The 12955-nt window shown below is 38.5% G+C and overlaps 1 protein-coding gene across 2 annotated transcripts in view; it reads left to right on the forward strand.

Moving 5' to 3' along the window:
* LOC120772515 (putative transcription factor SOX-15) overlaps positions 1-12955 on the forward strand; it is a 36092-nt gene that overhangs the window by 19857 nt on the left and 3280 nt on the right. For both annotated transcript variants that reach the window (XM_040101163.1, XM_040101164.1), the window contains exon 3: positions 9100-9725. In XM_040101163.1, coding sequence (XP_039957097.1) covers positions 9100-9725 — 626 coding nt within the window. The remainder of the gene's footprint in view (positions 1-9099; positions 9726-12955) is intronic.

Raw genomic sequence — 12955 nt, forward strand, 5'->3', positions numbered from 1 at the left:
GTGTTTTTCATTTTAATTATGTACTTTTTTTGCAATAAACTCTAGATTCTATATGTAAATACAGGTTAATTTTAGAACACCTTATCGTAGTACGAGATTGAAACTAGCGACGGAACTAGAAGATCATTCCTCAACTTGGATTTAAATTTGAAACTTATTGTTATTTTACCATTCCCAGAATATTTTTTGTTTGTTTTCAACCCATTTTTGACATTCTATCTATGGCATACTATCATCAGGAAAGGCTTTTCTCCGAATTTTATATAGGTATATATGCGATATTATATATCTCACACATTTACCGATATTTTCGGTAAAAGTGAAATATAGACACTGGGGTCCTCTATTCAGGCCATAGGGACTTGAACAGTTTCGACTCCACTTGGCACACTTCAAAGGCATTGTTCATCCAGAGTTTTCTCTCGTTATATTAATTGGATCTTTATCTGTACGTAATTTGGTTTAAATCGGTAGAGTAGGTTCTGACATATGGGTTTTCATCTAAATGTGGATGGTGCCATGCCCATCGTTCAAATTTGGCAGCGACTCCTATAAAGCCTTCTCGCACTACCTCAAATGTAAAATTTTATGCTTTTGACAAATTTAGTTATTGATGTATTGCTCTTTTAATATTTTGAAACCCAACCGTTATATGGGGTGTGGGCGGGTTCATTAGCCGATTTCTCCTACTTTCACACTATCGTAAGAAGAGTTGAGAACATTTCTTCTGAACCAGTTTATTGGTTCTGAAGAAGTGCGCCACGCCAACATTTTGAAGATTTTAGAAACTACAACCGTTATGTGATTTATTGTGCCAAATTTGAAATCTTTATCTTTTTTACGTCTTAGTTATGACACTTTATACGTTTTCGATTAACGGCGTTTTGAGGGCGTGGCAATTGTTTGATTACATCCATCCACAAGTACAATACCAAACTTCAGATCCTGTCCTTTTAGTTTCATTATATAGAGTTTCCACTGTATATACGGTATGCATATGTGTGTACGTGTATAGTATATAATCGTTAATTTTTCCCGATAAAGGATCCTACTGAAACTGGCAGAAGCGGTAGAGATTTCTATGCTGCTTTCACAAAATATAACAGTTGTCTTAGCTAGTCGACCCCATAAATTATCCTGTCTCAATTGTCTCTGGCCGAACGGCGAGTGTTGCGAATAACTCGCATGCCGCGTCTTTGGAGCGCTACACGACAGTTTGCCCATACGAGCACAGAATGGCTAGCCGCTTCGTTTATAACGATTTATTTTAAGTTACTCAACGCAGAAGGCCAAAATGCGGTGCTGCTGTGAAATATTCAATTAGGCTAATTGATGGCTAAGCTTATGTATTTCTTTCGGCCCTGCTATTCTCTTGGCGTACATGTGATATACGAAGGAAAAAACGACACACACACACACACACACGCTCATGCCCATAAGCACACATATTCCACATTTAGGTTGCGCTCATATACATGTCATTGTTTTTGTTGTTGTGTTGTGTACTTATTTTTGCATGAAAAGGGAAAATCAAACAACGATAAATGGAGCACAACATTTTCCCCACTGACATCTGGCTAGCCGCCTCAAAGGGGTAAGGGCGAAGGTGAGTGATATTTAAGGGGAGCTGCATTCTCATTCGCAATTGCAGTTGTCGTTCCACTGTTTCACATTCAACTGGCTACTGCGGGTTGTCGAGCTGCTGCCGAACTGCCAAACTGGAGTGGAATATATTTTATTTGCCAAATTCTCGGAAGGCGAATTACTTCGAAATGTGTCGATGTGTCGCATCTTCTAAAAGACTTCGCTATTCAGCCGCTTATGATATCGTAGCTTACAGTTCGGAGCTTTCAGCTCTACGCTTGTTGCTTCCAACTTTATGTACGTCCGTGCGTCCGTCCGACCGGCGGTCTGTTGGCTGTTGGTCGTCTGGCTGCTGGCTGCTGGCTGTTGGATGTTGGCCTCCTTGTCTGCGCGTCTGACGGCCGTTGGCATGCAGTGGGGCAGCGACGCGGCCTTCTTTGATAATACAATAGCTGCACGCGCCCAATTTACATTTATGTCTACCGAAGAATGAAATTCATGGGGCACATCCACATTCATATCCACACAGCAAATGCCACACTACCGTTGATGCCGCCACCGTTACCGTCCCCACCATCGACACCAAGGCCTCGACCAAGCCGGCATCGTCTCCTCTTATGCATGAAGTTTGTGGGGTAATATTGTCGCAGCAGCGGCAAGCATGACAGAAGGCAAAGCGACAGTGCCGCCATGGTGTGGTAGCAGCTTTGCGAGTGCCGTTGTTGTTTCTTTCTTTTCTACCCTCCTTTGGAAGATTTAAAGGATACTGTCAATATATCTGTTTTGAATATATTTCGCCGACTTATAAATCGATAGTCTTGTTTGCTCAATGCTTTACCGATGCCCACGATTGTTGCTGGGCTACTAGTGTCCATTTTATGGGGACATTTTTGTTCAATGGTGACTGTGCCTTCAAATTCATCCAACCGAACTGGCAACACAGTGGGCCTTCCATGTGTTCGAAACACATTAATGTATGCACTGCCAAAGATTTTGGAAAATCCCCTGTTTTCTGTTTAAATGAATCAACACCAATTACCTATTTGCCATATCTGTTGCTTCCTGCAATGAAACTAAAGTCAATTGTGTATACACTTTCATGATACCTACTAATTAGACAATTATGTGTATAAAATCGTCAACTTTGTAGAGCAGGTCTATTGAAAATCGTTTAAAAACTGCCTTTATAATACATTTTTTAGAACATACATATGTACATACTTGTATATATTTTCTCAAGAAAGAATACAGGAAATTAAAGGTGATAGAGGCACGTAGTATTATTACTATATTTTACTTACAATCATATACATACATACATATGAGTTAATGCGAAAAACGTCAACTAGAAGGACGGAATTCATCATATTATGGAAATTAGACAAAGGTCCATTCATATTCTTCGCCAAATCAGATAATTTTTAATAAAGATTGTCCACTTAAGGGATCAGTAGGGTAATCTGGCCTGTTTTTTTGACACTTTTTTTCATAAAAATTTTTATTCTACAATAGAACTTTTTTCACATATCATGAGGTACATATATCGTGGAGTGTATGTACAAATTTTTTTGAAATTTTTTGAAGACATCTGTCGGAGAAATGGCTGGGTGAATGAAATGTGTTTTTTCACTGGCGAATACGATTTCTCATGCTTTTATCATCTGAAACACAAAAACTCAATTTATTCTTAAAAAGTAAGTGAATGGTTATCGTCCCTACTAGAATCATGAAAAAATGTTGATAAACAAAAACGTAATTAACTTTTTTTTTTTTAATTTTTACCCATGTGTTTTTACATAAATTTTGTCATAACATTGTCAATAAATTATAAAAAATTATGAATCAAGTAGGGACGAAAGCCAGGCGTTTTGTGAACATGTAAAACCTTCCAATGGTAAAGTTAGTTTCTACATTAATTCTAAGGGTATAAGGGAACAGAAAATGCAAAAAAAAAAAAATTTTTTAAAAAATTTACCCTACTGACCCCATAATTTCATTAAAATATCACACATATTCACCGTCATTAACAGTTTAATGTCAGGAGGAGAGTGGGAAACCATTATGTAGGGTATTTTTGGGGCTAGAGGAAGATCTAGACTGATTGCATTGGCTTTTGACGTTACTCAGTTATGCTTGAGAACATGGTTGCTTCGATTTTTTTTTTGAAGGTAAGGCACACACTGATCGACATATTCCGACATATTATACGTTGACTTAATTTTGCTAAGATATCTTACAAACTTTCAATCACTAACAACCGGAAATGTTAGAAAATGCGTATATTATATGTATGTATATAAGGGTGTTATGGGAAGTATGCATCCGATTTGATCACACTGTTATTGGAAAGAGACTCTTTGAGTTTCATAAAGACAACGCACATATTAGGCGATATATATGGAATAAAGTCAACCTAAAGTTCGATAATCTTTATATGACGTATATGCAGGGACGGATTCACAGAGGGGTTTTTATCGGGACGAGTCGTGCAAAAACGTGTTTCATACCCAAAATATCCACCAAAATCATTCGAGCGGACTCGCGAGAGATGCCGAGCTCTCTTGCCATCTCTCTAATACTTGCCTGACTATTTTCAAGCACCATATCCTTCACATTTTTAATATTTTCGTCAGTTGAAGAGGTCGAAAGTCGTCCGGAACGAGGCATGTGTTCAGCGATCTCTCGACCGTCTTTGAAGGCTTTGTACCACATTCGGAACGATTCCGAATTTTGGTTAGAAATAAAAAATTTGAGACAAATTCTTTGCTCGATATTTTTATCCAATGTAAAAATCGAAACGCACTACTGAGGTGTACCGACTTAAGCAGCTACTACTATTATTATTATAAGTAGTATATGGATGATGGGGGTAGTATTGAATCGACTTTATCTACTTACATACATATTTTATAGACAAAAAGATACACTGTAATAAGTAAAACACGCTGTCTCATTTTCATTGAGACAACTCACATATTGGCCGATATGTGCGTATAAATCAGACAGAAGTTCTAAAATCTTGATACATACTAGGTATATGGGGGCTAAGGGAAGTATTTACGCGATTCAACACATTTTTGACACAAAGACATACCGTTGTCAAGAAAGGATTATCGCTAAATTTCTATTATGTGTCTCGCACATTGACCGATATTTGGCGAAAAGAGTCAACTATAGGTACGGGGGTCCATATATTCGGAACCTAGGGTCTTCAACAGTTTTGGTTCGATGTGGACAATTTTTGGTCATAAGGTGGCATACTTTATGTCCCATTTTGAGAATGTTATTTACCAAATTTGGTTGAAATCAGTCGAGCAAGTCCCGAGATATGTGATTTTACTTAAAAGTGTGTGTCCAATTTGTACCTTAAAGTCCCTTTTTACTTTTAGTAGTATTTACAATACCGTTATATTTGGAGTGGGAGAGGTTATCATCATGTCGGTATGTGTGCTTAAGAGATTTGTCCCTAGCGAATTTGTATCTGAAGTGGGATAGCGGGGCCACGCCCGCCCTCGTCTGTACCAAATTACAGTTCTATATCTTAACCTAGTGATTAGTTATATATGTAAATCAGTTTTTAAGTTTTTGTTTAATGGCGATTTGTGGACGTGCCTGTGGTCCGTTGCAAAGGGTATAAAAATGTTATTAATGTGCACACGATTTTCAATACAAACAATTGTAAAATTAAATTTTATAAAATGCAGGCGTTGAAAAATTTTGAAATTATTAGAAAAAATAGAATGAAAGATATTAACAACCGGAAAAAATTATTAATTCGGCCACACTCCAACTATAATTCCCTTCACAGGTGCATTTCGTATAGGATAATAAATACAAGGTCTGTTGCAAAAGAAACAGAACTTTTTAAATATAACTGTTTCTGGTGGCGCCACGTATTTGTGGGTATATGAAATAAAAAGTTTAATCTCTTGTTGACATTTCGTACAAACTTTAAGACAATTGGATAACTACAATCGATGTTATCGATCAAAACGTGGCAGCAGCTTTTGGTCATCGGTCGTAAAATGCAAAGAGCAAATATTAAATTTTGTTTTAAACTTGGGAAAACGTTTACTGAAACATTTCAAATGATGAAAAAAGTTTATGGTGATCAGTGCCAGTGTGGGGATGTTTTTCTTGGTATAGAGTAGGTCCTATATACCGGACAACTAACAAAATGACAGCGTCGGAGTACAAGGAAATACTTGAAAATGTCATGAGACCCTATGCTGATGAAAACTTACCATTACGTTGGGTATATCAGCAAGATAATGACCCCAAACATACCTCCAAACTGGTTAAGAAATATTTTGAGAACAATAATGTTAACGTTTTGAAGTGGCCAAGCCAATCCCCGGATTTAAATCCAATAGAAAACCTATGGGGAAAACTAAAAAAAAATTTGGCGAGTCAATCTTTCTCTAACAAAGACCAGTTATGGGAGTGCATACAAAAAACTTGGTATGAGACCCCTAAAGAAACCTGTCAGGCTTTAATCAGTAGTATACCCAAACGAATAAATAAACTAATCCAGAATAATGGTGGATATACTGGCTATTAACTAAGTAATGTTAAATATACAACAAAACTGTTTTATCATAATTTGTTTTTCCAAAATAATTGTCTTATTAGAAGTGTACCTATTTTTTTGAGCAAGTTTATTTTTAGCTATGAAATGTTTTTGGATCTACGTTTGTTTGTTTTGCTATTTTTTTTTAAAGAAGTTTATTTAATTTAGCTTGTAAATATTTGAAAAATATTAGTACGTTTGCGTTTTTCTTAAAAATTTAAATACAACTTTTTACTGATGAGCTTTACTTGAAAAAGTATTGTGTAACTATTATTTTGAGCAAGTGTGTATATATATATTTATTCATAAAACAAAAAAGAAAAAACTAAAACACGCAGCTAATTTTTTTTAAGAAAAATATCACCACGCGACTGTAAAAGTACGTTATTGGTTTGAAGGCGTTGGCAATAAACCGTTACAAAAATCATTTAGAAATTTTTAAGAGATTGTTGACTGCGTCACTGTTCACTTGCGATTTAGAGTTTAGGAATCAAAAATGGCGGGAATTCTTGTTCATCCGACATTAGATATATAATAATAAGTGATTGGCAAAACGGCTTATCTCAACTTAAAATTAGTGAAAAATATTCTGTGAATATAGAAATCAGTGGTGTCGCGATTAATAAATAAATTTCAACTAACTGGCAGTGTACTTACTCGACACATCTGAGGAAGACAGCGAAAAACAAATTGATCCTACAGTCTCTTTAAATCAAATACAGGAACACTTTTGTTTTCCAGTTAATGCATGAATAATTAGAAGACGAGCTCTGGGGACGGGATGGGCTATCGGCGTCCAGCTAGAAAGCCTTTTATTTCAACAAAAACTAGAAAGGAGAGACTCATATTTCGACGGGAGCATTCTGGAATTCAATTTTATTCTCAGTCGAATCGAAATATAATATTAAAGACTCAGATAGATATGTATAGGCTTATGTACATATATGTATATAAATGATCAGGATAACTAGAAAAGTTGAAATCCGTGTCCGTCCGTGCAAGTTGTAACTTGAGTAAAAATTGAGATATCTTGATGAAATTCGGTAAGCGGATTCCTTAGTACAAAAAGATTACGAGTTCGCAGATGGGCGAACTGCCACGCCCACAAAAGGCAATTAACCGAAAACCTATAAAGTGCCATAACTAAACACTCAATTAAGATATAAAGCTGTAATTTCGCAAAGGGGATCTTAGTAGCAAGAGGCACCTGTGGGCAAAAACTTTTTAAAAAGTGGGCGTAGCCCCGCCCTCTAATAAGTTTAATGTACATGCCTCCTAAACCACTAAAGCTACAAAAACCAAATATGCTGAGCGCTAATATTATAAGAACTTCTACCAACAGTGTGAATAAAGATGAAATCAGAAGATAACGCCACTTACTCCTCATATAACGGTACTGGTAACAACTGCTAAAAGCGCAATAAATCAATAATTAAATACGCCAGAGACATTAAATTTTATCTCCGAGAAGGTGTGAGAGGGCTTTATGGGATTCAATATGAAAATTGGAGGTTGGGCGTGGCAGCGCCCATTTTTTAGGGAAATCCCATATATCGGGACCCGGTCAACCGATTTCGACTAAATTTTGTATGTCGCTTTCTTCTTATATTCTTATGTGACAGTACGAAAATCGACGAAATCGGAAAACAACTACGCCTACTTTCCAAATAGCAAATCCAAACACAAAAAAATTGTTCAAGCCCTAGGTACCAAATATTGACTTTGACTTTTAATTGAAAATATCGGTCAATGTGTGAGTCCTTCTCTGACAATGGTATTGCTGTATGTCAAAAATGGGTTCAATCGGGTCGGCATATATCGGAAAATATGTGAGTTTTCTCAATGGAAATGAGAGAGCGTGTTTTACTCATAACTATGTAAGTATCTTGACGCAGATATATTAATATCAGGATTTTCGAACATCCGACTGACTTTACCCTATATGATTGGCTGTTTAGTATATGCCATGTTAATAGTATATGGATTAGCTAAGTAAATGAGGATTGCACCGCGACCTAGGGTCGTACGATAATTTTCGTTTTTCTAAAAAATCATATGTACTAAATGTATATGCTTGCTTGCATTTCGATCATCTGAGACAGACGTTTATAAGTACCTTAAAGCCTTTCCCTTGTTTTGATCCTTGATGTTGTTGCAAGAGTATAAGATGTTCGGTTTAATCCGAACTTAGTCCTTCCTTACTTGTTAGACATTATTTTCAAACCTATTAAAGCGGTGCTTTAGTTTTGTTCAGCTTGCTCTTAAATTATAAATTTCTTTTGCTGTTTAAACTTTTTTAATGTAGAAAACTGAATAAGCTGAGTTTTATTTATTGATGATTAATGGGCAACTAATTGAAAAACGTCAATATTTTACTTTTTCTTGATATTATTTTTTAAAAACATCTTAGTCAACACAAACCAAGGTAGCACTCCCTTTTAGTTTTGTCCAATAATGTATATATTTTATAGGATATCCAACTTTTCCTTCTGGATGTTACAAACTTCGTGACAAACTTAATATAGCCTTTTCAGGTAATACATAATATAACAAATATAAACTTTCTGTAAACGATTTTTAATGATGGATCCTATCGAAATATGCAAGGAGAAATATTTTTTGATTTGAAATTTCAGATTAGGTGTGGCTTTTAATTTTTAAAACTTTTGAATATCCATAGTATACGTTTTCTCCATTGACGTGTTATCTTGCACCTGATAGGTATATGTAGTGATAATTTTGTACATACATACATATGTATACGCATTTATATATAAACCAATTATTTATGTTACTTATGAGAATGAGAGAGTAAAACTGAAAGCGAGATGTTCTGTAATAAAATACATATGTATATTAAGTATGCCATATCATTTCGTAGTTATTAAATGCCAATTGCATTGATGAAATTTTTCTTCAACCATTCTTTTTCCATATTATTTCAGTCATAAAAAGTATCAGCCATTCATGTCACGTTTACCCGAATATAGTCTAGCACACGATCTGCAGGAGCAAAACATAGTAATCGCTAGTAGTGATTCGTACAGTGTCCGGCATGATAGTGAACATTCTTCACCAAGTCTGCATTCACCGGCCATACATCAATCCCAATATGAAACGGAAATAATTGATCGAAATTTACCACAAAGCGAAGCGAGTACGGCGTATACTTCGCCATTTCTAGCCAATACGTCGCCACTGTTGAATTCGAATTTACCGCTACTCACAAATAATCAAGTCATGTTAAACAAATTTCTTAGTCATCCCAACATGGTGACCGTAAATGTACCAGTGCACGAAACCGAAGACTGTACAACGGGAACGGAAACCCCAGTATGGAACTATGCAGATTATAAGGACGACATTTGCAGCGTAAACTGCTCGTACTTGGAAAGACAACAGAAAGTGAACGATGCGAAATTTCGCACTGGCGTTAATGCCGCAAAATGTGCCAAAGAGACCCGAATACGTCGACCAATGAATGCCTTTATGGTGTGGGCGAAAATCGAGCGAAAGAAATTAGCCGATGAAAATCCAGATCTTCACAATGCGGATCTTAGTAAAATGCTGGGTAATTTATTTAATTGTATTTGTATGTAGATATATTTGTACACTTCTATACTTATCTTAAATACTTAAACTCATTAGCAAAACACTTTATAAAATAAATAGCTTGATTCTTTATTTATAAATATTAGTATTAGTTTACTTTAAAAACGTATGTTTTTAAAACAGCCACACAACTTATGTGTATATCTTCTTCTTTACTGACATAGACACCGCTTACGCGATTATAGTCCAGTTAACAACAGCGCGCCAGTCTTTTTCTTTTCGCTACGTGGCGCCAATTGGATATTCCAAGCGAAGCCAGGTCCTTCTCCACCTGGTCCTTCTAACGGAGTGGAGGTTTTCCTCTTCATCTGCTTCCGCCGGAAGGTACTGCGTCGAATACTTTCCATTCGGACGACATGACCTAGCCAGCGTAGCCGCTGTGTTTTAATTCGCTGAAAGTCAATGTCGTCGTATATCTAATGCAGCTCATCGTTCCATCGAATGCACCATATAGCAGGACGGGAATAATGAGTGACATATAGTGTTTGGTTTTTGTTCGTCGAGAGAGGACTTTTCTTCTCAATTGCCTACTTAGTCCGAAGTAGCACCTGTTAGCAAGAGTTATCCCGCGTTGGATTTCCAGGCTCACATTCTTGGTGGTGCTTATACTGGTTCCTATATAGACGAAATTATCTACAACTTCAAAGTTATGACTGCCAACAGTGACGTGAGAGCCAAGTCCCGACCGCAGCGACTGTTTGTTTGATGACAGAAGATATTTCGTTTTGCCCTCGTTCACTGCCAGACCCATTTGCTTTACTTCCTTGTCCAGTCTGGAGAAAGCAGAACTAACGGCGCGGGTGTTGAGGCCGATGGTATCAATATCATCAGCAGCAGATTGAAGAAGTCGCACGATAGGGAGTCGCCTTGTCTGAAACCTCGCTTGGTATTCAATGGCTCGGAGAGGTCCTTTCCGATCCTGATGGAGCGTTTGGTGTTGCTCAACGTCCGTTTACACAGCCTTATTAATTTTGCGGGGATACCAAATTCAGACATCGTGGCATAAAGGCACCTCCTTTTCGAGCTGTCGAATGCAGCTTTGAAATCGCCGAAGAGTTGGTGTGTGTCGATTCTCCTTTCACGGGTCTTTGTCAAGATTTGGCGCCTGGTGAATATCTGGTCAGTTGTTGATTTACTAGGTCTAAAGCCACACTGATAAGGTCCAATTAGTTTGATGACGGTGTGCTTTAATCTTTCACACAATACGTTCGATAGAACCTTATACGCGATGTTGAGGAGGCTTATCCCACGGTAGTTGGCGCAGATTGTGAGGTTTCCATTTGTGTGGATTGGGCAGAGTCGCTAAATTATCAAATTCTAATCGTTGGGCATGCTTCCGTCCAACCATATTTTACAAAGAAGCTGATGCATGCTCCTTATCAGTTCTCCGCCGCCGTGTTTGAATAGCTCGGTCGGCAATCCATTGGCCCCTGCCGCTTTGTTGTTCTTCAGGCGGTCAATTGCTATTCGAACTTCTTCATGGTCGGGCAATGTTACGTCTGCTTCATCGTCACCGATTGGGGAATCGGGTTCGCCTTTTCCTGGCGTTTTACTTTCACAGCCATTCAGCAGGCTGGTGAAGTGTTCCCTCCATAATTTTAGTATGCTCTGGGCATCGGTCACTAGATCACCTCTGGGGGATCTACAAGAGTATGCTCCGGTCTTGAAACCTTTGGTTAGTCGCCACATTTTTTCGTCGAGCATTACCTCTGTCAGCCTGTTTGCCAAGCTCTTCAAACTCACGCTTTTCGGCCTCTCTCTTTTTCTATCTGCAAATGCATCTCGCTTCCCTCTTCAACTCTCGGTATCTATCTCATCTCGCATGTGTTGTGGTCGATCGTAACGTTGCGAGTTAGGTAGTCTGTTGTCTCTCCGCTGCGACATAGGCCTTCTCGTCGTACCAGCTGTTCTTTTGCATTTACCGAAAACCAATGGCTTCGGTTGCAGCTGTACGTAAGGAAATGCCGTCCCACAATTCCCTTATACCGAGTTGTGACGAGTGCTCTCAGAGAGCAGGAGTGCAAGTCGAGTAGAAAATCGTTCTGCTGTATGTTGTGATTGCTACTTCTCGACGTCGAACATTCCTTGTGTTCGTTGACGTGCGTTTTTTGCTGCACAGAGGCGAGAGCGAATCTTGGCTGAAACAAGGTAGTTCGATCGATCCATGTGGGGATTTTTCGTCATAGAGGCTAAAATTACCGACCGTGGTTCCAAAGATACCTTCTTTGCCCACCCTGGAGTTAAAGTCGAAAAGCACGATTTTGATATCGTGGCGGGGGCAGCTTTCATAGGTGCGCTCATTGACACCGGCACATTGTCCTTCTCTTCCGTCGGTACGTGGGCGCAAATAAATGATATGTTGAAGAACTTCGCTTTGATGCGGATTGTGGCTAGACTTTCATCCACCGGGGTGAATGACAATACTCGGCAACGGAGTCTCTCTCCCACTACGAATCCCACACCAAATTTGCGCTCCTTTATATGGCCACTGTAATAAATGCCGTAAGGACCTACTCGCCTCAGTCCTTGTCCCGTCCATCGCATTTCTTGGACTGCGGTGATGTCAGCCTTCACTCTAACGAGGACATCAACCTGCTGGGCAGCGGCACCTTCCCAATTAAGGGACCGAACATTCCAGGTGCATGCCCTCAATCGTAGTCCTTATTTCGTTTGCCATGGTCGTCATCAAAAGAGAGATCTCTCATCCGAGGCTGTCGTTTAGTTTTCATTGGTACTGTTTTTTTACGGGGTGGGTCCCAAATCCAGCGCACAACCCTGTGGAGGGGATGTTTCGCCTTCTCACTTTAGCTCGCCTTCAAACGGATGTTCTTAAGCTACCCAGACGATACTTTGGTCAAAGACCGGAAGTCGTGAGCTGCTTGAGCCATATGTAAAAGAATCGTTTCTGGCCACTCCCAAGTGAATGGCGATCAGAGAACTTTCATCACTTGCGTGAACTTCTACATAATGAACTTTAATGAACCAAATATGTATCATTTTGGTCGACCACGTTTTGCCATTTTTCCGCTAGAGACATTATTTTATCAGTGTAAAACTTTTCAGGATTCTCGGCGAAAAACTGCGGCACAAGCTTCTCTTGAAGCCAAGTTTACTCCATTAAGAGAGTTTTGCATTGACCGAAGCAAATTGTAGTCCGATGATGCAAGATGAGGGCTATATGGTGGATGC

Source organism: Bactrocera tryoni, chromosome 3, assembly GCF_016617805.1.
Source record: "Bactrocera tryoni isolate S06 chromosome 3, CSIRO_BtryS06_freeze2, whole genome shotgun sequence".
NCBI classification, from domain to species: domain Eukaryota; kingdom Metazoa; phylum Arthropoda; class Insecta; order Diptera; family Tephritidae; genus Bactrocera; species Bactrocera tryoni.